The sequence below is a fragment of the Pan troglodytes genome, chromosome 3, assembly GCF_028858775.2.
Source record: "Pan troglodytes isolate AG18354 chromosome 3, NHGRI_mPanTro3-v2.0_pri, whole genome shotgun sequence".
In the NCBI taxonomy this organism is placed as follows: Eukaryota; Metazoa; Chordata; class Mammalia; order Primates; family Hominidae; genus Pan; species Pan troglodytes.
In genome coordinates, this window is record NC_072401.2 from 47,585,202 (window position 1) to 47,612,758 (window position 27,557).

Genomic DNA, 27,557 nt, shown 5'->3' on the forward strand with positions numbered 1-27,557 from the left:
AGCTAATTCCCACAAAATTGAGCATATACTTTCAAGGGAGTCTAGACTAAGATTCAGTTTTTGCTTTTGCTATTTTAATTGAATGGATAACAGTCCCACTCATTAAAATAAGGAAAACAAGAGAAGGCAAGATCCCTGGTCTCAGGAAGCTTACAGTCTAGTAGCCAGGAGAAAACAGTAACAAGAAATCAACATACAGAAAAAAAAAAAAAAAAGAATCAATATACACATAGTAGACAATAATCACAAGAATTGTGGGGAAGGGAGAGTTCTGGAACCGAACATTAATTGCAGAATTTGAATATGCCGAATTGGAGAAGATTCTTAGAAACACCTGGTTGGGCTGGGCGCGGTGGTTCACGCCTGTAATCCCAGCAGTTTGGGAGGCTGAGGCGGGCGGATCACTTGAGGCCAGGAGTTTTGAGACCAGCCTGGCCAACGTGGTGAAACCCCGCCTCTACTGAAAATACAAAAATTAATCGGGCATGGTGGCGGGCGCCTGTAATCCCAGCTACTCAGGAGGCTGAGGCGAGAGAATCGCTTGAACCCGAGAGGCAGAGGTTACAGTGAGCCGACATTGCGGCACTGTACTCCAGCCTGAGCGACAGAGCAAGACTCCGTCTCAAAAAAAAAAAAAAAAAAAAAAAAAAAAAAAAAAAAAAAGAAAGAAAGAAAAGAAAAGAAAAGAAAAAGAAAAAGAAAAAAAGGGAATGCCTGCTTGTGTAGAGACAGCAGTTTAAAGGAGACAGGTGTGGTACGGAAGCCCCCAAAAGAATAGAGGGCGGACTGACAAAGGCCGGTTGATAAAGGAGAGCCGCCTGTGGGAGGCCAGAGAGGTTGTGTTTGGAACCCAGGCTCATGATGAGCCTAAGATAAAAATGGCATTGATCCATGCTGCTGCTAGAGGTCACTGACATGGTGCCATGGGGTCCCATGGTAGGTTGGGGGTCCGGGGTGGGGGAAGCTGTCAAAACGCTGATGAACACAGTTTATGACGGACTCAGACGAGACCCAGGGAGGAAAGCTGCAAGCTGGCGCTGGGAGGTCGGCCTTGGTGTCTGCTGTTCATTGCCAGGGTCCGAAGTTGGCTCTGTGTTTGTTCAATAGGAAGGAAAAAAAAAAAAACAAAAACCGCGGGACAGCGCTGAGTGGAGGAGAACTACATTCAGTCAATGGGCATGAAAATGAATTTTAGCTGCTTTGTGCAAAAACCCTAGGTGTGCGGACGAAAGAGAGCCAGGCAGAAGGTTACAACAGGTCAGGAATAAATAACCACCAGGCGGAGGATCCAAGATTCTGTCCTTCCTTTTGTTGGATGAGGAGCGCCAGGCAAACGCGTCCACAAAGGCTTCGGAAGGAAGCGGCTCGCCCGTCCACACCCGGCTCCTGCCCCGGGTGACTATTAGGGGCCCCGGGGGGGTGGCAGAAGCCCGAGACCCAGGGGATCAACTCTCCCCGAAGGCCTAGCAGCGGGGACCCCAGAATAAGTCGGGGGCGGGCCCCGGCGCGGCAGGAGGGGGCCGGGCGGGCGGGTGAGCAGATCCCACCCCTTCCTGAAGGAAGCGCCCTACCCGCCGCGACTGCTGCCGCCGCCGCCACCGCAGCAGGTCACAGCCCCTCGAGGCGACAGCGGCCCCGCCGCACCAGAGCAGGTAGGCGCGGCGCCCCCTCCCCTGCCTGGGCCCGTCGCGCAGCCAGGGGGCGTCCGGCCCGGCCCCGCGCGCAGCCCGCAGGCGGAGACCGGGGACGGCGGGGGCTGCAGCGCGGCTGGGGCAGCTGGGTCCGCCCGGCTGCGGGGCCCTGCTCGGCTGCGGCCCCCTCCCATAGCGTCCCGGGCGCGGGGCCGCCCGCCCGAGCCCTCCGCGGGCGCACGCTCCCCGGCAAGTCCAGGAGTCGGTGCCGGCTCTGCCCCGCGAGCTGCGAACGCCCGAGCCGGCGCGCCTCGGTCCCCGCCGCCGCAGTGCCGCCAGCCAGCCCGCCCGCTGCGGCCCCGGCCCCGGCCCCGGCCCCGTCCTTTGACAGGTGTCCCCACCCGCCGCCCCATCATCTCGTTATCGGGTGGACTCGGGTGAGAAGCGACCCCAAGTTTGACCTCCCGGTCCCTGTGCCATTCTCCCTTCACTTTGCCGTTAGCCAGGTCAGACTGGCTCGGGAAGCAGGGGATCTGGGAAGGAGGCACTAACTTGCTTTGCCCTGTGTACCGCCCTCCACTCTAAATGCACAGTCTTCCTTCCTTTCGTGGGCGCACACTTGGGAAGAAATGGGATTTTTAGTTTTTCGGCGGGAGGCCGTGGTAGGTGGGTTACCTAGGCTCTTTGGTAATCTGCTGCAATAAAAAAGTGATTAGCTTTGGGTTCTGGAGAGAGTCCTTGAGTGGTTTTCCCCTCCTTAAATGAATCAAATGGAGTATGAGAGGGTTTTCCCATTTTAAATTCATACTCCTTTTCTCTCTACTCATTCCTTTCCTCCACCCCTACCCCCACAGCACTTTATGATGTCCCAAACATTTCACTGATCTTTTTGGTCAGGTTTATTCCGGCCAGACCGCCTTTCACGGTTGGGCCAGGATTGTGACTGCATGTGGGAACATAGCTCAGGTAGAATGGAAGTCCATCTTCCCGAGTGAACCCACTCCGATGTCCTACATGCGAGGTCCTGTTGGGGAACCAGATATACTAATGCCATGTTGAAAAACAAAACCAAACAGTTACTGGATCTAAAACAATAACAAAGCCTAAATGGCAGGATCAGTTTCTGCATTTTTCTCTGCTTGAACCAAAGACATTTTAATAGTGCAGGGCTATAACTCCATTCTGGGCAGCAGTTCATCGAAAGGATAGTTGAGTGTGGATTTATAAACTCCATGGTAGCAGTCATTAAACTGACCTACTTAAAGTTTCCTATTTCAAGGAAAAATTGTTAGGCCCATATATGTGAACGATCAAAGAATTTTAGTCTCAGCTCTCATGTATCAAATCCCAAACTTTTTCTTGTATGTGTTCTAGAGACTCCATGTTTCCAGGATTAACTATAGCTGTCATCTATTAATGAGCTAGAAATGTGAGTTTAATCTTCAAGGCATAAGCATAGGAATTTTAATGGTGTGTCCTTTATACATTATTTAATAAATGTTTTGCAAGTCCCCCAAGTTGGAAGCTCACAAACTGGACATGGTAAATAAAAGGGTAAAGAAGTTTTGCTAACAATAATGACTAGTTGATAGATGTTATGACATTCACAAATATATTAAAGTATTTGAAAAACACTTTAATGCATGTTTATTATAATCTGCCATTAGCTGAATGCAATCTGTTTGCAGTATTTAAATTGGCATTTAAGTCTTCAGAGCAATTGCTTAATTCATGCATTTCTTACAAATACCTTTTCCATGTTGCTTTGTGGGGGGATAATTTGCTCTATGGAGTAATTTTTTTTTTGCGTGAACACAATAATGCGTTATATTTAGCCTTTGTTGTAGAACTACCACAATCATGTTCACAATGACCTTGCAGGGGTTTTTGGGCTCACTTTATCTGCTTTGCAATTGTCAAGAGAGAAGGCCCTTTGCTTTACACTCTTGGCTGTCTTCCTGCTTTGTCTCCCCTGTGACCCACACCTCTTTAGTACAGTGGGTCAGATTAGCAGGGCAGCCTGGAGTCATGAGAGAGGAAAAGCTAGCTGGACCCCGCAATCTCAGCCATTTGGTTTCACTGTAATCTGGCCATTTGGGATCAGTTCAGTAACCAATTAAGCAAGACAAGCACTGACAAGATAATGTATTACTTCTCAGTCATCCCCTTTCACAGAAGAATCTGTAACACTTCGAATCAGCACTACGGTGTGATTAGGTTCTGGTAAGGGTCCAATGAGATGTGTGCTGAAGTTCCCAAAACATTATAGGGTCCAAGTGTTATTGAATCCAGGTCTAAGTTCATGAAAAGCGTAGGACTAGACACAGGTGTGTAATAAGTGTGTCCCTACTTTTTTTGTTTGTTTGTTTTTGAGGCGGAGTCTCACTCTCTCGCCCAGGCTGGAGTGCAGAGGCACAATCTCAGCTCACTGCAACCTCCGCCTCTTGGGTTCAAGCGATTCTCCTGCCTCAGTCTCCCAAGTAGCTGGGATTACAGGCGTCCACCAGCATGCCTGGCTAATTTTTTTTTTTTTTTTTTTGTATTTTTAGTAGAGACGGGGTTTTACCATGTTGATCAGGCTGGTCTTGAATTCTTGACCTCAATTGAGCCACCCGCCTCGGCCTCCCAAAGTGCTGGGAATACAGCCAGGAGCCGCTGTGCCCAGCCCCTGTCACATGGGTCCGTGTGAAGAGACTCTACCAACAGGCTTTGTGTGAGCAACAAGGCTGTTTATTTCACCTGGGTGCATGTGGGCTGAGTCCGAAAAAGGAGTCAGCAAAGGGTGGTGGGATTATCATTAGTTTTTGTAGGTTTTGGGATAGGCGGTGGAGTTACGAGTAATGTTTTGCGGGCAGGGGGTGGATCTCACAAAGTACATTCTCAAGGGTGGGGAGAATTAACAAAGAACCTTTTTAGGGGTGGGGGAAATTACAAAGAACCTTCTTAAGTGTGGGGGAGATTACAAAGTACATTGATCAGTTAGGGTGGGGAAGAAACAAATCACAATGGTGGAATGTCATCAGTTAAGGCTATTTTCACTTCTTTTGTGCATCTTCAGTTGCTTCAGGCCATCTGGATGTATACGTGCAGGTCACAGGGGATATGATGGCTTAGCTTGGGCTCAGAAGCCTGACAGCCCCTACTTATTTTAACTATAAATTTTTACTCCTGGAGCTGATGGTGCCATGTATCTTTATATTTTTTCATAGTTGTTCTAAGTATTTTAAAACTTGTTCATAATTATTGGAACTTATTGTTATCACCAAATATCATTTCCTGGTATGTTTAGATTTTTTTTTTTTCTGGTATGTTTAGATTTTGAAAGACAACTTGTGGCAGTGGAAAATCAGTCATCATGCAAAGAGATTTTAGATCAGCCATTTAGAATATTTTGAGATAATCGTGAAATCTTTGGCAGTAGCCTTCAAATTCAGCCCCAAACTATTCTGAGTCAAACCAGCTTTGGTAGGTAGGGCTTGAAGCTCTTTTACTAAGTAAGAAATTAATATTTTCCTTTTTGGCATCTATAAACAGCCTTTTCTAGATCAGTGCTGTCCAAAAGAACTTTCTGCATTGCTGGACATGTTCTGTAATCTGTCCAGTATGATAGCCATGAGCCACATGTGGCTATTGAACACTTGAAATGTGGGCTAGTGTAATTGAGGAACTGAATTTTACATTTTATTTAGCCTTAATTAATTTAAATAGCCACATGAGGCTAGTGGCTACCATATTGGACAGTATAGTTCTGAATTTTCTCTCCATATTTCCTAGAGAGATAGCATTTAAAGGCAATTATCCTTTAATTAGAAAAAAAAAGTGGCAATTGGCATTGATAATACCAGAATTGAGATTTGACTTCATAATCCTATTGCTATGAAAAACCACTTGTGAGGCCACGTGCAGTGTCTCACGCTTGTAATCCCAGCACTTCGGGAGGCTGAGGCAGGTGGATCATGAAGTCAGGAGTTTGAGACCAGCCTGGCCAATACAGTGAAACCCTGTCTCTACTAAAAATACCAAAAAAAATTAGCTGCGCATGGTGGCAGGTACCTGTAATCCCAGCTACTCGGGAGAGTGAGACAGGAGAATCGCTTGGTCCCGGGAGAGGCAGAGGTTGCAGTGAGCCAAGATCGTGCCACTGCACTCCAGCCTGGGTGACAGAGCTAGACTCTATATCAAAAAAAAAGAAAAAGAAAAGAAAAACCACTTGTACTTGCTCTAAAGAAGATATTTTGTGCTGAAGTTCAACCCTACTCTAAAAACTGTTTCTCTTTTTAATTTCTATGTGTCTGCTAGCCTCAATAATGAGCATCACCCAGAGTTGTTTAGATGCCTGGCCCCTCGTGTCAGTGTTCATGAACTTGGGCTTATTTGCTCTTTTGCACATTATAGATCATGTATTCTTAGAGTCAGTTTCTGTACGTTTCAATTTTTCAAGGGAGAGGAGGTTCAGAGAAAGTTAGGAAGTAGGTAGTGATGCACAACTCTCGCACTCTTCCCCTGATTACAATCACAGAGACCCTGTGAAAAGTCTGACAAATGGGTACCCCTGGCTCCAGGAGCAGCCGAAGCCTCTGCCTCTGTTGGTTTCTGCCCTTCTTGTCTGGTTTCTTTCCCTTAGGTTTCAAACCCAGATCCTCTTGCTCAAGTCTAGCCTGTGGAGATTACCAAATCCACTTAAGGTGTAACCTACCATTATTTTTAGTAAAGCCATTAAAATGGGATTTGATTTAGCATCGAGCATGTTGTTTCCATTTTTAAACTAATTTGCTTTGATTAAAGCCATTATTTTGATCATGGAGAGGGACATGTTGTTAATTAGACTGTTTTACAAGACACTGCCTCTCATGTTTCTTGGGTGAGTGATGCTCTCGCACCCAGCATAGGTATCTAGGGTACTTCTCTCCAGGCCAGAGCTCAGGGTCCTGGGGGTTCCCCTCCTCTGGAAGGGACTCTTCCTCAATCAATTATTTAAAAATTTATTGACTATGTTTGTGCCTACTAATTATAGGTTGAAATAACTCCCAAATTATCTCTGTGTTGAAGATATTAACACCCCCTGATAACATTTCCCAAATTAGTGTCCATCCCATAGGGTGATGGGGATGCTTGAATAAATGCTCCATATAATCTTTTTTATTTTTTTTTTGGAGATTTATAATGCACAATAGCATGGTAAAGCCTCTAAGATGAGATACATATACTTATTTAACTTTTTATTGTTATTGTTTTCTGTTCTTTTCTTTTCTCTTTTAATAGAGACACAGTCTCACTCACTCTGTCACCCAGAATGCTCAGTGCATTCTTGAACTCCTGGCCTCAAGGGATCCGCCCACTTCAGCCCCCCAAGTAGCTGGAACTACAGGCGTGTGCCACCATGCCTGGCTGTTAGTGTTTTCAAAACAATTTTTCTTACAACACTTACTGTAGTATTTTTCAAATTACATGTCTTGGGTCATAAAATCAATTGAGCAGGTTAGGATCAGCATTTTTCTTGATGAAATAAAATGTGTAATAGAAGTGGTCACTGTGCATCCTTTTTATTGAGGGTTACTAGTGTTTGATGAAACTTTGGCTCCTCCGTGTATAACAAGTACCAGGCCACAAGGCAGTGGAGAGTAGTGGTTCAGAGCACTAGAGAGTCTGGGCACGTTGGCTCACGCCTGTAATCCCAACACTTTGGGAGGCCAAGGCAGGTGGATCACTTGAGGTCAGGAGTTCAAGACCAGCCTGGCCAACATGGCAAAACCCCGTCTCTACTAAAAATACAAAATTATCCGGGTGTGGTGATGTGTGCCTGTAATCCTCCCTCCAAGAAAAAAAAAAACCAACACTAGAAAAGCAGGACCCCGGACCCCTAGGTTCAAATCCTAACTCTGCACCACTCAGTCCATATGTAATAAGCAGCATATATGCATATTTATTATTTGCATTATTATTACATAAGTGTATATGTGTATACTGGTTCATGATGTAAAATATTGCCTATGAAACTAGGCTTGGGATCCACTTGAGGAAACACTGACCTAAGACAAAAATAATAGCTAACAGTGAGTAACATTATTGAGTGCTTACCAAGTCCTCCATGCTGAATGCTTTGCATCTTATCTTGTCTCTCACAACAGTCCTTTGGTGTAGGTATTGCCATTATCCCGCAGTACCTACATCCCAGTAAGTAGTGAAGGCAGAATAGGAACCCACGCAATCTGGTGACAGCCCAAGCGTTCAACCACCTCACCTCCCATCTTACAATGTGATAGCAATACATAGATGTACATCTACAAAACTGTGAGGCTCAAAAATTGTAGAGCATTGTACAAGTGCGGAAATAAGCTGATGCCAGTTATTTTCTGTGTAAGAGGAGGCCTGATGGGGGATAGGGGAATCATTGCACATTTAGGCAGGAAGAGACCTCACTGCTGCCAGCCTGTGGTCTCTGAAGGTTAATGCCCTTGAAAAAACAGCTATATGCCCAAAGAAATATGCTTGTCCCAGAGACTGACTACAGATTTTGTCTCCAGAGCTGTCTTCCTTCCCTGCTAACCACTTCCTAACTTCTGCACACATTTGTTTGTAGCAGATAGTGACAAATGGTCTCAGTGGATACGTCCGTCTTATAAATCTACCACTATTTACTACATCCTAAGTTATTTGTCTTTTCAAAATCACCTCCTGCCCACAAGTGCCTCGTGACATAGTTTTAATAAAATATATAGAAAACAATGTTGTTTTAAGAATTTCATATGACAAAAGAAGTCTTGAAAGTGAGGCTGGAAATATTTTTTCTCCAGTGCAATCTAGAAAGTAAAACTAATTTCATTTTGGAAGTAGATTTCAGTTTTCCTTAAAGGTCAAACTTAATGTAATCGAATCACTTAAAGTCCATAGACTTTGTCAGGTAGACTAGAAGAGGCAACAGCTTGCCATCATGCTTACTTTCCTTTAAAAAGTACAGAAGCTGTGTCTAACATGTGAAAAATTCTAAAGCTATTCAGATTTTGTTCAAGGCTGTAGAATCTTCCATCTCCGAGGACAGTGATCCAGACTCTATCTGTGGAATACAAAGGGGCAAGATGAACTGCCTTTGAGAAAACATTGAAAGTGGGGTAATACTTTTAGACAAGTGTAGACAAAGTTTAAGAAGTAACTATGCTTAACTATGGCGGTATAGGAAATTAGCCCATACTTTAAATGATATTATTTAACTTTGAAGCAATTATAATGAATTATGACAATCAACTGAATATAAACATAAATGTCTCCAAAAATAGCATAGCTTTACTATTCATCAAACATTTCATTTATTAACAAAGTAGATTTCTTACTCTTTTTTTTACACTTATGATGACTTGACTGCCAAAGAAATATTTAAATGGCAATAATTAGAAGTTTTAAAGCATAAATTAAAACTGTATGTAGCTAAAATTAACATTATATATTTTTTAAACTGTGCTGGTTGATAAAATAGTCTTTCAAGTTATTTTCATTCTGTTGATTCATGAGTGAATAGTGTTAATTAAGAAATGTTGATACCATTGTAATGCAATCCCAATAGAAATAGTATTTTTTTACTGAACTTGGAGTATTTGCAAATTAAAATTAGAATTCTGTAATATAATCATCCTGGAATTTCTAATGGAAATATATCTCCTGGAATTTCTAAATTCTAGTTTGCACTGAAACTTAAAGTATATTTATGTAGAAACACTGATAACTAAAATATACCTACATGTAGTAGCAGGAATATTAACTTGTGGGTGACATTTTTTCTGCCTTTGTGGTATTATGTTCCCACATACCATAGACTTCAAAAGTATGGCATTTTGAAACATTTTCCAGTCTTGTCATTGACAGCACAGTATTCACAAGAACCATATTTATCTCCTGTAATTTTAGCAGCTAATAGAATTGTTCTTGAGAAAGCTGATTATCTTTTCTGTGACATTTTGATTGGTGTTTCCCCATTTTAATTTCAGCTTACATGTGGCATAAAATTGATTTATAGGAAAAGGAGTGGCTTGCCATTTTATAACAAAATTTTGATTGTATATTTATGCACATAAAAATAAAGATGAAAATTCTCCATTAACTGATTCGCAGAACGATACAGTTATGATCAAATAGTGGCACGTCGTGATCTTTTAAGATCAAGCCACTGACCCAAATCAGTGTTCACTTACAGAATCATAAATGTAGCAATTCAGAAATGTTGCTTTTTATTAGCTATTGGACAATATTTGTGAAGTCCCTAGCACAGTCCTTGGCTCAGAGTGACTTTTTTTTCACTCTTCTTTCTTGTTCATAACACAAGTTCTAACTTATTTTATCGAAATGGGAAATTAAAGAGGATTTTCTGGATGATAACTGCTCCCCTGTTCAGTGTCTCAGAGCCAGAAAATGCCTTTGGAAGGCACGCAATTTATTTCTTAGAGTCTTGGCTTGACCATAGCCATCACAGAAGGATGAGACTCCATTCCACTTTGGTCTATGAATATTTTATATTAGTTCTCAACATATTGTTTGTCCAAGACAACTTAACATGACTCTGATGTTGTACCTTAAGGCTTACTTCGGTTTCATCCGGCTTCTAGTTTGTTTGCTTGTTGCATATTTACCTTGCCTTTCCAAATAAATCATTATCTCTTTGTGTTTAGAAATTATATTAAGTAAATGTTTTTGTCTTAGGGCATTTGATGTTTTTTCGATAGGAGTCAGCTATTTTGTAAATAAAGTCCAATTGGAACACAGCCATACCCATTGTTTACATGTTACCTGTGACTGCCTCTACATGAACACTGAAGAGTTGAGTAACTGGAACAGAGACCAGGTGGCCCATAAAGGTGACAATGCACTGGCTAGCCTGTCATTGACTGAATTTTTAATTTTGATTAATTCAAATTTTAATAGCCTCTGTGGCTACTGGACAGCAGTTTCAGATGGAACACAAAGGTGTTCTTTCCTCCAGCCAGTTAACTAATGTGATCTGGCTTCTTGTGCTGCCCTAAGATGCAGCACCCTTCCACTGGGTTCTTCAGACAGACCATTGACCTTTGCCCATGGCTGGCCTGGGCAGACCCTGGACTGAAGAAGTTCTTAATGAGTTGCTACTTTGGACAGCACCACAAGCCCAGAAGAGATGGCAAGCGAGGCAGGGGGCAGAGGTTCTCAACCGTGGCTGCACAAAAAATCATCTGACGAACTCTACAATTCCAGCAGCACCCCAAATCTATTAAATCAGAATCTCTGGGTGGGTCGGGGAGCTCAGACACCAAACTTTTTTTTTAAAAGCTTCCCAGATGATTTCATTGTGCTCTACTGGCTAGGCAACATCACAGGTGAGCTAGGTAGCCTGTGTACTTCAGAATTCCACCGGGTCATCACAGGCAAGCTTATGGGCAGATGGGCAGGGAAATGGACACATGAAGGCCAGTGGACACCTAGCTTAGCTTAACAGGAAAGCTCTGGTGGGGACTGAGCTGTTTTCCCACCTGGTTTCTCTAGCACCAGGGCCCATTTGCTCAGTAGGGCCAAAGTGTAGATTTGTGTGTGACAGAGGTGAGCTTCAAAGAAGGAAAAATGCAGGATCTTCCAACTCACACATCCAGTGCTTTCTACTTATGTATTCAAAAACATTTATAGAGCACGTTTTAATACATTTTTGTGTTGCTATAAAGGAATACCCGAGGGTAGTGGGTAATTTATAAAGAAAAGAGGTTTATTTGGCTCCTAGTTTTGCAGGCTGTACGAGAAGCATGGTGCCAACATCTGGTTCTGGTGTGGGCTTCAGGCTGTTTCCACTCATGGTGGAAGGTGTGGGGGAGCCAGTGTGTGCAGAAATCACATGCCGAGAGAGGAGGCAACCAGAGAGAAGGGAGGGAGGGGACAGCCTCTTTTTAACAACCAGCTTTCTTGGGAACTCATAGAGTGAAAACTTATTACTGTGAGGTTGCTACCAAGACATTTATGAAGGATCAGCCCCATTACCTAAACCCCTCCCATTAGTCCCCACCGCTAACATTGGGTATCAAATTTCAACATAAGGTTTGGAGGGATCAAATATCCAAACTATACCAGAGTGCCTACTGCATGTTTAAGATATGCCACACTTATTCAGTCTAGTGGGGTGACCGCCATGTAAACAGTTACCATACAGTGGGGTAAGCATGCTAATTGAGAGGCATCCTAGGGTACCATGAGAACATGAGGGGCAGCCGCCCTGGATAGATAAGGGGAGAGACATCAGGTGGTGCTTTCCAGAGATGGTGACACCCAAGCTGAGTCTTATAGGATCAAAAAGAGTAGTCACGTGAAAAGGGGAAAATGAAAAAAAGCAGATACACACTGGGATGAGGCCCTGGCTGACTTTTCTGTCCCTAAGTCTGAACACTATAAGATAGCTCCTTCCTGAGGAAGACTCTCCCTGCTATTTTAGCAAACCTCATGGAATGTCCTTATTTTAACTGGCCTTTACCATTTACTCATTCACTCATTCATTCAAATATGATTTATTGAAGCATTGCTATGTGTAGCCATAATCTAGGTATTGGTGATAGAGCAATGAACAAAATGGACATTTCTGTCCTCAGGGAGCTTTACATTATAGTGGGGAAGACAGACCGTAGATAAATAAATAGTATAGTGTATGCTGTATGTGCTATGGAGAAAAAAAATCATGGTAAAGAATTTGGGGGTGCGGAGAATGTTTTCTAAGAACTACAAGTCTCATTGCTGAATGAGGCAACCCCCTTCCACCCTTTGTCATCCCAACTCTTCATTCAACTCCCAGTCACTCCTGTTTATTTCTTAAAGAACTGACAATCTGGCTCCATGTCTTCCTGTACCTCCCTTTCTCCCCCAACTCTTGCAGTAACTTATGGCAATGACATCATCCTAGAGGGTCTGACCGATGAATTCAGCCTCAAACTCCATTGGACCTTCTTAGCATCTTCACCTCCACTAAACCATACCTACTCACTCTCAAGCCTTCACCCAAACTCTTGTCTGGCTGCTATTTTTTCACCTCAGAAATCTTAACCCCACTATCCCATTCTCTGAACATAACTGTGCATCCTTTGAACATAACTGTGCATCCTGCCAGCTCTTCCTTTCTTTGTTTCTTTTTTTTTTTTTTTTGAGACGGAGTCTCGCTCTGTCGCCCAGGCTGGAGTGCAGTGGTGCGATCTCGGCTCACTGCAAGCTCCGCCTCCCGGGTTCACGCCATTCTCCTGGCTTAGCCTCTCTGAGTTGCTGGGACTACCGGCGCCCGCCACCACGCCTGGCTAATTTTTTGTACTTTTAGTAGAAACAGGGTTTCACCGTGGTCTTGATCTCCTGACCTCGTGATCCGCCCACCTCGGCCTCCCAAAGTGCTGGGATTACAAGCATGAGCCACCGTGCCCGGCTCCTTCCAGCTCTTTCATACCCTACTCCTCAATCTATTTTTTCATTGAGACCTCTAGTCTCTTGACTTCCCACAGCTGCCCAAACTCTTTCTTATACATCCATCTGTATCTCTGTTTTCACAGTGCTATAAAGAACGGCCCAAGAGTGGGTAATTTATCAAGGAAAGTTCTGCATGGCTAGGGAGGCCTCAGCAAACTTAAAATCATGGCAGAAGGGGAAGCAGGCACGTCTTACATGGCTGCAGGTGAGAGAGAGAGTGAGTTCATGAGAGTTCATGAGAGAGAGCATGTGAAGGTGGAACTGTTAAACACTTATAAAACCATCAGATCTTGTGAGAACTCACTCACTACCATGAGAACAGCATGGGGAAACTGCCCTCTTGATTTAGTCACCTCCCACCAGGCCCCTCCCTCAACACATGGGGATTATTGGGATTACAGTTCTAGGTGAGATTTGGGTGGGGACACAGAGCCAAACCATATCAACCTCCTTTCCTCAGAGGATATGATGTCCATTTTTCTTTGTGTTTAAGACCAGCACATCACCGGAACCCCTAATGCCATCTCCTCTCACTTCCTTTGGGTCCGGGGTTTTTGCTCTATTATTATATTCCTCTCTTCTGTGGTCCTGTACCTCTCTCTGCTCTTTGCTAGCTCCTTCCCATCAGACAAGCATTTGCAAATTTCTTCCATTCTAAAAAATAATTCTCCTGGGTTAAATAAATTAAGGTAGATCTCTACAATAGAATACTATACAGTCCTCTGAAATGTTGACGGAGTTGTATATATCTCCAATAAAGAGATGATTACAAAAAGAAGTGAAAAAGTTTAAAGAGCTTTTTTAAGTGATTTCCTTTTTAAATTTTAATTATTTACATGTTTAATCCTTACTTGTGGTAAAATCCACATAACGGAATTGACCACCTTCACTATTTTTAAGTGTACAGTTCCGTAGTCCCAAGTATATTAACATTGCTGTACATCCAATCTCCAAAACTTCTTTCGTCTTACAGAACTGAAACTCTACACCCATTAAACAACTCCCCATATCCTCCTACCCCTAGCCCCTGGCAACCATTATTCTACTTTTCTCTATGAATTTAATTTCTCTAGATACCTCATATAAGTGGAATCATATGGTATAGTATTTGTCTTTTTGTGGCTGGCTTATTTCACCTAGCGTAATGTCCTCATGATTCATCCATGTTGTAGTATGTGTCATCATTTCCTTCCTTTTTAAGGCTGAATAATATTCCATAGTATATATACCACATTTCAAATCATTTTATTTTTGAAGAAAAATATTTTTGTTAGTATATGTAAGTGTATATATTCATATGAATATATTACATGCAAACATGCACACATATATATATTTGTGCAAAAGATTGCACATCAAATGTAACAGTGGTTATCTCTGAATTGGGGATTTTTTTTTTAGTACTTCTCATCTTCTTCTTTATCACCATCTCTGCCTTCTGAAGTATTTCCAATGAACACATTTCCCTATAGCGAAAGCCAAATCATTGGCTGCAATGCCATTACCCCCAGGATGGGGCACTTGCCCACCTCTCTGGCTCACCTATCACCACTCCCTGACTTACTCATGATTCCCTAAGCATCACAAACTCTGTTTCCTGCACACACAAGTGGTTGGGAGCCTTGCAGCCCTGCCCATGCCCTGGCATCTGCATGCAGTGCCTCCTCACCAGCTTAAAGCCTTCACATCCCTGAAGACCCAGCCCAGGGCCATTACCTCCTCGCTTGCCCACCACCTGCCCCAGTGCTGGGTTAGTTTCCTCTCTTTGGAGCTCCCTGGTTTCCTGTACCAATTTCCAGCTGCTGCACTTATTTCCTAATTAATTATCTATGAGTTGCATAGGAGTGGGACTGTGTCTTCGTATTCACTCCATTTAGCACAGAGCCCAGCCAGCAAGCTCAGCAATTTGGGGAGCCACTTTTGGTTCAGAGGGACTGGACTGCAGCATGCTCAGAAAGGCAGTGGGAAAGGAGATGGTAGACTTGCCCTGGGGCCCTTCATTCCACAACACCCTGCTGCCCCTTGCACGAACAATGTAAAGATTTTTAAATATATTACATTTTATTAAAAATAAATGAGATGTTATTGAAAATAAATTTGATATTTAAGTGATTGAAAAACTATGTTTTAATTTTTTAAGTAATTTCAGCTGTTTAGGAGGTACATGTCCAAGTTTGTTACCTAAATATATTGCATGATACTGAAGTTTGGGATACAATTGTTCTCATCACCCAGGTACTGAGCATAGTACCCAATAGTTAGTTTTTCAGTCCTTGCTGTCCTCCCTCCCCTCTCTGGTAGTCCTCATCTTTATGTCCATGAGTACCCATTGTTTAGCTCCCACTTATGAGAACATACAGTATTTGTTTTTCTGTTTCTGCATTAATTCACTGAGGATAATGGCCTCCAGCTGCATCCATGTTGTTGCAAAGGACATGATTTCATTCTTTTTTATGGCTGTATAGTATTCCATGGTGTATATGTACCACATTTTCTTTGACCAGTTCCCCATTGATGGGTACCTAGGTTGATTCCATGTCTTTGCTATTGTGAATAGAGCTGTGATGAACATATGAGTGCATGTGTCTTTTTGGTAGAATGATATATTTTCTTTTGGCTCTATATCCAGTAAGAGGACTGCTGGGTTGAATGGTAGTTCTGTTTCAAGTTCTTTGAACTGCTCCAAACTGCTTTCCACTGTGACTGGACTAATTTATATTCCCACCAACAGTTCCTAAGCATTCCCTTTTCTCTGCAGCCTTGCCAACATCTGTTGTTTTTTGACATTTTAGTAATAGCCATTCTGACTGGTGGGAGATGGTATCACACTGTGGTTTTGATTTGCATTTCTCTGATGATTAAACCTTTTCTTTTCTTTTTTTTTTTTTTATTTTTGAGACAGTCTTGCTGCGATGCCCAGGTTGGAGTGCAATGGTGCAATCTCAGCTCCCTGCAACCTCCGCCTCCTGGGTTCAAGCTATTCTCCTGCCCCAGTCTCCCAAGTAGCTGGGACTACAGGCATGTGCCACCATGCCCGGCTGATTTTTGTGTTTTTAGTAGAGATGGGGTTTCACCATATTGGCCAGACTGGTCTCGAACTCCTGACCTCAAATGATCTGCCCACCTTGTCCTCCCAAAGTGCTGGTATTACAGGCGTGAGCCACTGCGCCCAGCTGATTAAACCTTTTTTTTTTTTTCATGTTTGTTGGCTGCTTGTATGTCTTTTTTTGAGACGTGTGTGTTCATGTCTTTTGCTCATTTTTTATTTGGGTTATTTGTTTTTTGCTTGTTTAATTGTTTCTTATAAATTCTGGATATTAGACCTTAGTTACGTGCATAGTTTACCAACATTTTCTTCTCCCATTCTGTAGGTTGTCTGTTTACTCTGTTGTTAGTTCCTTTGCTGTGCAGAAACTCTTTAGCTTAATTAGGTCCCACTTCTCAATTTTTGTTTTTGTTGCAATTGCTTTTGAGAACTAAGTGGTAAATTCTTTTCCCAAGGTTGATGTCCTGAATGGTGTTTCCTAGGTTTTCTTCTAGGATTCTTATAGTTTGAAACCTTACATTTAAATATTTAATCCATCTTGAGTTAATTTTTGTATATGGTGAAAGGTAGAAGTCCAGTTTTATTTTATTTATTTTATTTTATTTTATTTATTTATTTTTGAGACAGAGTCTCACTCTGTTGCCCAGGCTGGAGTGCAGTGGCGCGATCTTGGCTCACTGCAACCTCCACCTCCCAGGTCACACCATTCTCCTGCCTCAGCCTCCCAAGTAGCTGGGACTACAGGCACCCACCACCATGCCCGGCTAATTTTTTGTATTTTTAGTAGAGACTGGGTTTCACTGTGTTAGCCAAGATGGTCTCGATCTCCTGGCCTCGTAATCTGCCCGCCTCGGCCTCCCAAAGTGCTGGGATTACAGACGTGAGCCACCACGCCCGGCCTCAGTTTTATTTTTCTGCATAAGGCTAGCCAGCTATCCCAGCAGCATTTACTGAGTAGGGAGTCCTTTCCCCATTGCCTATTTTTTGTCAATTTTGTCAAAGATCAGGTGGCTGCAGGTGTGTGGCATTAATTCTGTGTTTATTCTGTTCCACTAGTCTGTCTGTTTTTGTACCCGTACTATGCTGTTTTGATTACTGTAACCTTATAGTATAGTCTGAAGTTGGGTAATGTGATACCTCTGGTTTTGTTCTTTATGCTTAGGATTGCTTTGGTTATTCCAGCTCTTGTTTGGTTCCATGTGAATTTTAGAATAGGTTTTTTCTAGTTCTGTGGGAAATGACATTGGTAGTTTGATAGGAATAGTGTTGAATTTGTAGATTGTTTTAGGAAGAACAGCCATTTTAATAATATTGATTCTTCCAATCTGTGAGCATAGAATGTTTTCCATTCGGTTGTGTCATCTGTAATTTCTTTCAGCAGTGTTTTGTAGTTCTCCTTATAGAGATCGTTCACCTCCTTGGTTAGATATATTCCTAGATTTTTTGTTTTATTTTGTTTTTTGCAGCTATTGTAAATGGGATTGTGTTCTTGATTTGGCTCTTAGCTTTTTTTTTTGTTTTTTTGAGACAGAGTCTCCCTCTGTCATCCAGGCTGGAGCGCAATGGTGCAATCTCAGCTCACTGCAACCTCCGCCTCCTGGGTTCCAGCAATTCTCATGCCTCAACCTCCCGAGTAGTTGGGAGGTGTGCACCACCATGTCCAGCTAATTTTTATATTTTTAGTAGAGACAGGGTTTTGCCATGTTGGCCAGGCCGTTCTCAAACTCCTGGGCTTAAGTGATCTGCCAGCCTCAGCCTCTCAAAGTGCTGGGATTACAGGTGTCAGCCACTGTACCTGGCCAAGTTTATAGGATTTTCTAAGTATAGATTCATACCACCCACAAAGAGAGATAGTTTGACTTTTTCTTTTCCTATTTATTATTTTCTTTCTCTTGCCTGATTACTGTGGCAAGGATTTCCAGTACTATGTCAAATAGGAGTGGTGAGAGTGGGCATCCTTGTCTTGCTCCAGTTCTCAAGGGGAACGCTTCCAGGTTTTGCCCATTCAGTATAATGTTGGCTGTGGGTTTGTCCTAGATGGTTCTTATTATTTTGAGGTATGTTCCTTCAATGCCTAGCTTCTTTATTTTTATCATGAAAGAATGTTGGATTGTATTGAAAGCTTTTTCCACGTCTATTGAGATGATCATATGGTTTTTGTTTTTAATTCTGTTTATGTTATGAATCACATTTACCGATTTGCATATGTTGAACCAGCCTTGCATCCCAGAAGTGAAGCCTATGCGATCACGGGGAATTAACTTTTTGATGTGCTGCTGGATTCGATTTGCTAATATTTTGTTGAGGACTTTTGTGTCTATGTTCATCAGGGATATTGGCCTGTAGTTTTCTTTTTTTGTTACATCTTTACCAGATTTTGTTATCAAGGTGATGCTGGCTTCATAAAATGAGTTAGGGAGGAGTCCCTCCTCCTTGATTTTTTGACTAGTTCTAGTAGAATTGGTACCAGCTCTTCCTTGTACATCTGGTAGAATTTGGCTGTGAATACATCTGGTCTGGGGCTTTTTTCATTGGTAGATTTTTTTAAATTACTGCTTAAATTTCAGAACTTGATATTGGTCTGTCCAGAGTTTCATTTTCTGATTCAATCTTGGAAGACTGAAAAACAAACGCTACATTTCAGGTTTTTTTTGTTTTGTTTTTTTTGGCATAGTCTTACTCTGTCACCCAGGCTGGAATATAGTGGTGCAAACATGGCTCACTGCAGCCTCGACCTGCCTGGCTCAAGCCATCCTCCTACCTCAGTCTCCCAAGTAGCTGGGACCACAGGTGTGCACCTCCACACTTGGCTAATTTTTGTATTTTTTGTGCAGACGAGGTTTTGCCATGTTGCCCAGGCTGGTCTCGAACCCCTGGGCTCAAGGAATCCACCTGCCTGGGCCTCCCAAAGTGCTGGGATTACAGGCATGAGCCACTGTGCTCGGCCATACATTTTGATCTTAATGATACTGGTCAACTCTGGCACCTATGCTGGGTCAGGTGGGCAGGGCCTTCTGTTGTGTTGGGCCCATCAGGCATGTTCAATAAATACCTGTTAACTTCCTTAATAACCCTGCTAGTTCCCTGTTATCAAACTTCTCTTCCTTAAATTCATCCACTTTGACAGGCTGGGACAAGAGTTCTTTAACAGCAAAGGAGGCCTCTATTATCACCCTCCAAGTCATGCGATAGTGACTAGCTGCTCACACTACATGTATGATTGACCTTGAACAGGACCCTTATGGGAAATAAAAACAAATCAAAAGATCTGCTACCGACATGGCACCCTAGGGTGTTTAAGCACCTTAGTAGGTGAAAACTTAATGAATATTTACTGCACTTGATGTTGCCAGCTACACCTGGACGGTGAGGGGCAGTTAATATCTGATCGTTCGTAATAGTGGTTCACACTGACAAGCTCAGAAAGGCCATCAAAATTTGGTAAAACAAATCTTGCAAAATGGTGTAGTTAGGTAGTTTGGGGAAATTTTCTTATGTATCAAAGGAGGATCTGTAGGCCTCCCTTAGGGGACATTGAAGGGACAGAAGGAAAAATGAAAGACAGTTTTAATTACTGTGGAAATGAACTGATTGGAGTGGTCTTCAGCTTCTCAGCCCACAAGGTTTTCTCTTGATTTTTCCTTGAGAGAATTGGCCCTATGTGAATGGTTTACCCAGAGCATCTGAAATAATTTTAGGAAAAATATTGATTGATGACAGGACATTTCATGTTTGAAATGATACATTTTTTAGCTCTTGAATGAGTATGTTGTATATTGGCATAGGTAACCTGTACTATTTGCATCAGAGTCACAGCCTCTTCATTCAATGTTGTCTTCATCCAAGATCAGGTCCTTTTGTAGAAATCTGGCTAGACTAGTTAGTTCTGGTTTTTATATTGTTGTTTTCTTTCATTTTTTTCTAGTAGGCTAGAAAAAGTAGTAACAGCGTTACTTGGAATAAGCATTAGACTTGCAGATGTAATATCAGCATTCAAGTCCTGGCCTAATCACCTGCTATATTGGCTGTGTGCTTGGATAAGTTATTTATTTTAGCTTAGGTTTCCATTTTTCAGCAGTAAAGTGTGGATATACTTGTCTGTCTGGCTCTCTAAACTGTATGTGGTTGAAAGTAGGGGTCATGGCTCATCCACCACTGGAAACTCAATATATGGGATAGATCCTTGCAAGTAAGAACTCTGTAAATATTTGTTGAACAAGTAAGATTGATCTTAAAGAGGAAGTAGAATGAGAAGCAGCAGAGTGTAGTGTTAAGAGCACAGGTCCTGGAGTTAGACCCCCTGGGCCCAATCCTGGTTCCAGTATTCCCAGCAATGTGATGTTGGACAGGTTATTACTTTTGTGCATCTGTAAAAGTGGATGCTAGTACCTACCTCCTAGGGTTGTTGTATTAGTTGTGCCAGGCACATAGTAAGTGCTATATACATAACAGTCATTAATACAGTGCATGAAACATTTTGCAAAGTGCTATTCACATAAAGGTAATATGTATTCCATGAGGTCTTGCTCATGGAAGGTCTTCACACCATGAAGTACTTTCAGTACTGTGTCTTTCCCGGTCTTAACTAGTGGTAATTCCTTTCAGTTTCACATTTACTTCGGTCCAGCTAGTGTGTCTTTCACCTGGATCCATTTAATGACACTGGCGATCACCTTGATGCAAATATAAGGTTCCAAGAAAGACTGAGCTTGAACTGACCTGCCTGGAACTCTTCTACCTACTCTCTTCTTCCACCACTTGATATTTAGAAATAAGTCTGATAACTCCCATGCATTACAAATTTTTAAGACAATGTTAAATAACTGTGGTTTGATGTGTGAAAACCCTGTACTAGTTTCCACACTGGTTTCCCTACCTCCTGCCTTTTGGCCACCGGAGTCTCATGCGTAGGTCCTGCTTACCTCATCTTCCCTGAACTTCACTTTCACAAGGTCTCCCTGCATCCCAGAGCCCTCTTGAGTGACTACTTATTTATAGGACCAAATCCAAGCTACAGGGATTGGCATTCAAGGCCACATATAATCTGAACCCATTTTATTTGTCCACATTTTTCTTCCAGTTCCTCACTTATGTAGACTTTTACTGCCCACCGATCTGAACCCTGTCCTGTCTTCTTCTGTTTTCATGGTTCCCACATTGAAATGCCCTCCCTGGCCCATTCTATTTATTTACATTTGTCCACAGCTTTAAGACCCACTTGTTCCATAAACCTTACCTTTTCCTAAATATTGACTGGCTTCGTCCTATATTTTGGCATTTGGTTATATTTAATTAACAGCTTTATTAGATGCCATTTTTATTAGTATCTTCTCATTAAAGACTCAGACCAAGTTGATAATATTAAAATTATTATAAGCTTTCCAGTTGGGCATTTAGGAAAACTGTCCTTGTTTTGTACGTGTAAGTAAAAAAATAAATCAATAACATTTTTCTCTTGGCAGCTGTATTTCTACCTTACTGCGCATTAAGTATAGCCCTAGAGTCCAGACCATATGCAGTAAAACAAAATAATATTATAGAGCAGGGCAAGGCTGTTACTATTATGGGAACCATAAGTATATATTTCTTGACTTTTTATGAGAACCGTAAGTACGTATTTCTTGACTTTTTAGAATACATGAGACTTGGGCTGTTTTAGTATATCAACATTTCGTCACTATTTAACCATGGATAGACTATTGAATTAAGAGCTGGAACCCCACCGTCATTTAAGTACATAGTGGGAATTCAGTATTTAAGTACATAGTGGGAATTCAATAAATGTGTACAGATTGATTTGTGGCTTATTTTGGGCTCCTCACTGATTTAGTCTGATTTGTACATTTCAAGTCATCTCTTTTTACTAATTTAGAATATCATCTAATACTGAAGTTTTATTAAATTTAAGAAATAATGAAATAAAATGTTGTTGCTAGAGTACAGACATAGTACATCCATCCTTATAATCAACATCCTTTTCCTTTTCTTTTCCCCTCTCTGTTCCTTCTTTTTCTTCTGTTTTTTCACATTGATGATTATCTGAAATGAGGAGAGCAATGAGCTAGGAGCTGTATAGATGTGTAGATGAATGAAACATTGCCTCCTCTCTCTAAGAAATTACAGCTGAGCATAGCAGACATACATGTGAACAACTATGATCTACCCATATTATGAGATTAAATGAAATCAGGGTTAAATATTTACATAAGAAAACTTTGGGGAAATACAGAGAAAGGAATAGAAGGTTAGAAAGTATATAACTTATCCTTACTAAGGATTTCCTTGCTAAGGAAAGTATATAAATCATCCTTACTAAGCTTCTAGTATGTGCCAAACCCTGCACTAGATAATAATTATGTGACTGCATCCCCATAACAAATATTTGAGGTAGGTACATTAATCTGCTTTTCAAAAATAAATAAATTGGAATGCACTGTGATTAAATAAATTGCTTAAATTCAAACAGCTAGTACAGACAGAGCTGGGATTCAAATCAACCTGTCTTAGAAGAATAAGTTCACAAGATCTATTGTACATCATGGTGACTAGAGCTATTGACAATATATCGTATACTTGAAAATTGCTAAGAGAGTAGATTTTAAGTGTTCTCACCACAGAAAAATAAGTATGTGGGATAATGCATATATTAATTTGTTTGATTTATCCATTCCACAGTACATACATATATCAAAACATCATGTTGTACACCATAAATATATACAACTTTTATTTGTCAATTAAAAAATAGCACACAACAATAAATCAACCTGTCTTTGTGTCAGGATAAAAATATAGTAATTATGTAAATAAAAACGTTTCAATGGGTGCTTCTTTTAAATAACCACAGAGCTTTGCAAGGGTTTGCATTTCCCTAGAAGAACTTAGCCAGGATAAAAAGCAATAAGATGCAAAATATTAATATTAATAATAATAATGCTTAGATGGAAAAAAGCAAAACCTTTTTAAGAAAACACCCTTCAGTTTTGAAGCTTCCCAGGTAGTGAAACACTAATTAAAAGAATAGGTAATAGCCAGGTGCGGTTGCTCACACTGTATTCCCAGCACTTTAGGAGGCTGAGGTGTGGGGAGGATTGCTTGAACTCAGGAGTTTGAGACCAGCCTGGGCCACATAGTGAGACCCCATCTCAACAAAAACATCAATAAATTAGCCGGGCATGGTGGCATGCACCTGTAGTCCCAGCTACTCAGGAGGCTGAAATGGGAGGATCACTTGAGCCCAGAAGGTTAAGGCTGCAGTGAGCCATGACAACAGAGCAAGATCTTGTCTCAAAAAAAAAAAAAAAAAAAAGAATAGGTAGAAACATTGAATGACTATGACTTATTTGGGCTTAGACACCAATTTTATGTGCAGGTGTTTGCCTCAACAGTTCCTTCTTCCAGATGAACATTAGAAACACTGTCAAATTCCAAACTAATCTCCTTAAGTTTTTCTATTGAATTCTTTGGTATCTCTAAATTTGGCAAGAGTGGTTTTCTTCACAGTATTCTGTTAATGATTTACCTTCCAGGAACATTTATTCAAGTTTTTGTGTCTCTTAGTAGTTTTGTGGGATTTGTTCATGTACATTTCTTATAGGTAGTCCTCAATATTTTATGGGTTTTGTTGCTATTGTAGATGTTTCCATTTTTATTCTGTATATTTAAAAGTTGTGGCCAGGCATGGTGGCTCATGCCTGTAATCCCAGCACTTTGGGAGGCAGAAGCGGGTGAATCACGAGGTCAGGAGATCGAGACCATACCGGCTAACACGGTGAAACACCATCTCTACTAAAAATACAAAAAATTAGCTGGGTGTGGTGGTGGGCGCCTGTAGTCCCAGCTACTCGGGAGTTGGAGGCAGGAGAATGGCGTGAACCCGGAAGGCGGAGCTTGCAGTGAGCCGAGATCCTGCCACTGCACTCCAGCCTGGGCGACAGAGCGAGACTCTGTCTCAAAAAAAAAAAAAAAAAAAAGTTGTTTGGATTTTTATCCTTTATCCAATTCATTATATGAACACTCATTAACTCCAATAATATTTTAATCAATTATCTGGTCTTGCTGTTGCAGATAATAATTCTATGTTATTGTAATTAGACCCCTTATTTTTGCTTCTCATCTTACTGAATTGGTAAAAACGGCCAGAACAGCATTAATGATCATGATAATAGTATTCGTTCATCCTAATTTTGTTTAATAGGAAAGCTCCCCTTTCATCCCAAAGAATGATGCTGGATGGTACTTTGAAAAAGAGTTTGAAAAAGAGAGATACTCATTATAAAATCTTTTTATTCCTGGTTTTCTTAGCTATTTTGTAAGGAATGATCACTGAATTTTATCAAATATCTTTTGTGTTTGTTTGTTTGTTTGAGACAGGGTCTAGGTCTGTTCCCCAGGCTGGAGTGCAGTGGCGTGATCTCAGCTCACTGCAGCTTTGACCTCCCAGGCTCAAGTGATCCTCCCACCTTAGCCTCCTGAGTAGCTAGGACTTACAGGTGTGCGACACCACACCTGGCTAATGTTTGTATAATATTTTTGGTATAGTTAAGGTTTCGCCATGTTGCCCAGGCTGGTCTCAAACTCCTGAGCTCAAGCAATCTGCCCACCTCAGCCTCCCAAAGTGCTGGGATTGCAGGCATGAGCCACTGTACCTGGCCCCTCAAATGTCTTTTTAACATCTTTTGAGTTCATTCTAAGGCTTTGACTCATTAATATGTTACATGTTGATAATAACAACTGTAAATTTTCTGGGATAAACTCTCCGGGGTCATGGTTTATTTTTCTTCTAGTATATTGTTGACATATGCTATTTTCTATTTCAGACTTTTTTTACCCATCTTATTTATCAGGGCAATAAGTATATATCATATGTAATTACATTTGGAGATTACATTGTACATACACTTATATCCTGAATTTTCTGCATATATAAGCATTTTCCTATGGCATTAGAAATTCTTCAAAAACATATTTGAATGACTGCGAATTAATTATAGGTATACTATAACTTACTCCTTCCTCTGTTTTTCATTGCTTCAGGTTTTTTTCTAACTTTCTGCTGTTATAAAATAATGCATAGGCTGGGTGCGGCAGCTCATGCCTGTAATCCCAGCACTTTGGGAGACTGAGACGGGTGGATCATTTGAGGTCAGGAGTTCGAGATCAGCCTAGCCAACATGGTGAAACCCTGCCTCTACTAAAAACACAAAAATTAGCCAGGTGTGGTGGTGGGTACCTGTAGTGCCAGCTACTCAGGAGGCTGAAGCAGGAGAATCGCTTGAACCTGGAAGGCAGAGGTTTCAGTGAGCCAAGATTGCGCTACCGCACACCAACCTGGGTGACAGAGCGAGACTCTGTCTCAAAATAAAATAAAATAAAAATAATGCAGAGATGAACATCTTTATATATAAACTTTTGTTCATATCTTGGATTGTTTCCTTAGTGTATTAGTTTCCAAGGGCTGCCACAACAAATTACCACAGACTTTGTGGCTTAAAACAGGAGAAACTTATTCTTTCACAGTCCTGGAGGCCGGAAATCCAAAACCAAGTTGTCAGCAGCGCCCTGCTCCTATTGAAGGCTCTAGGGGAGAATCCTTCCTCACCTCTTCCAGCTTCTGGTGGCTCCTGGCCTTCTCTGGCAGCATTATTCCAATCTCTGCCTCTGTCTTCATGTGTGCTTCTTCCCTATGTGTGTCTATTTCCTCTCCTCTTTTCTATAAGGACATCAGTCATTGGATTTAGGTCCCACCCTAAATCCAGGAAGATCACTTCTCAAGATCCTTAACTAATTGCATCTGCAATACCTCTGTTTCCAAAGAAGATGACACTCACAGGTAATGGGGATTAGGTCTTGGACACATCCTCTGGAGGGACACAATTCAGTCCAGTACGCTTAGTGTGAATTTGTGTGAGCAGAAATACGAAGTCAAGGATGGGAGCATTTTTAAGCCTCCTGATACCTATCACCCAGTTGTTTTCCAAAGTGTGTAAAAGGACCTGCTCATTTATCATCAATGGTATGGAGAATACCCATTTGTCTACCTCTTTGCCTGCATTAAGTATTACCATTTTTAAAAATATCTTTTCTTCTTGGATAGAGTAAAATTGGAAATTCATTATTTTAAAATTTCTTTAATAATTGGTGAAGTTGGGCCGGACGCGGTGGCTCATGCCTGTAATCCCAGCACTTTGGGAGGCCGAGGCGGGCAGATCACAAGGTCAGGAGATCGAGACCATCCTGGCTAACACAGTGAAACCCCATCTCTACTAAAAAAATACAAAAAAAATTAGCCGGGTGTGGTGGCTGGCGCCTGTAGTCTCAGCTGCTCGGGAGGCTGAGGCAGGAGAATGGTGTGAACCTGGGAGGCGGAGCTTGTAGTGAGCCTAGATCGAGCCACTGCACTCCAGCCTGGGCGACAGAGTGAGATCCAGTCTCAAAAAATAATAAGAATAATAATAATTGTTGAAGTTGAACAAAATTTTTGTGCACTTACTATGAATATTTGTATTTCTTCTACTGTAAAATATTTGTTTACATCTCTTGCCCATTTTTCTTTTGATGCATTAGTGCTCTTCTTATAGATACTAACATTATATATGAAGAATATTAGCCAGTTCTTTGACCTATTGCTTATAAGTATTTTTCTAGTTTGTCATTTACCTTTTAATTTTGCAGAATTTTAGCCTTCTGTGGTCAAACATATCAATATTTCATTTTTTTTGTTTGTTTTTAATGGGGTCTTGCTATATTGCTCAGGCTGGTCTCCAACTCCTGGGCTTAAGCGATCCTCCCACCTCTGCCTCCTGAGGAGCTGGGACTCCAGGCATGCACCATCATGCTCAGCTGTTCTTTCTTTGTTTTTTAACCTAGAAAATGCTTCCCTATCCAGACATTAGCTAAATATTTACGTAAGTTTTCTAGCCATGTTATAGTTTTCAAGTTTTACATTTTTACTCTTTATTTCACCTATAGTGTATGTGTGTGATATGAGTATCTAAATAGGTGGGTCATTTTTTCCCCATTTAAAAATTGATGTTCCCAGCACATTTATTAAATAATTCTTTTTTTTTTTTTTTTTTTTTTTTTAGATGGAGTCTCGCTCTGTTGCCAGGCTGGAGTGCAGTGGCGCTATCTCAGCTCACGGCAACCCCCGCCTCCCGGGTTCAAGCGATTCTCCTGCCTCAGCCTGCTGAGTAGCTGGGACTACAGGTGCACGCCACCAGGCCCAGCTAATTTTTGTGTTTTTAGTAGAGATGGGGTATCACCATGTTGGCCAGATGGTCTCGATCTCTTGACTTCGTGATCCACCTGCCTTGGCCTCCCAAAGTGCTAGGATTACAGGTATGAGCCACCACGCCCATCCTAAATAATTGTTATATTTCTCACTGATTCCTTTAAAGCAGTTGTTTTCAACCAGAGGTGATTTTTGACCCTCC

General features: G+C 41.6%; 1 protein-coding gene across 4 annotated transcripts in view; it reads left to right on the plus strand.

The window, feature by feature from the left end:
- Positions 1-327: 327 nt before the first annotated feature.
- The window catches only part of TMEM150C (transmembrane protein 150C), an 80,112-nt gene continuing 52,882 nt past the window's right edge, over positions 328-27,557 (plus strand). The window contains exons 1-2 of one of the 4 annotated variants that reach the window (XM_063809499.1): positions 1,548-1,652; positions 27,210-27,462. Coding sequence is in view for 1 of the 4 variants with exons in the window: in XM_517190.9 (XP_517190.2) it covers positions 1,316-1,395 (80 nt within the window). In the remaining 3 variants the exon portion in view is untranslated. Of the gene's footprint in view, positions 1,396-1,539; positions 1,653-27,209; positions 27,463-27,557 lie in introns of those variants that run through there. The other 3 variants (XM_517190.9, XM_016951525.4, XM_054682932.2) reach the window with 3 other exon arrangements.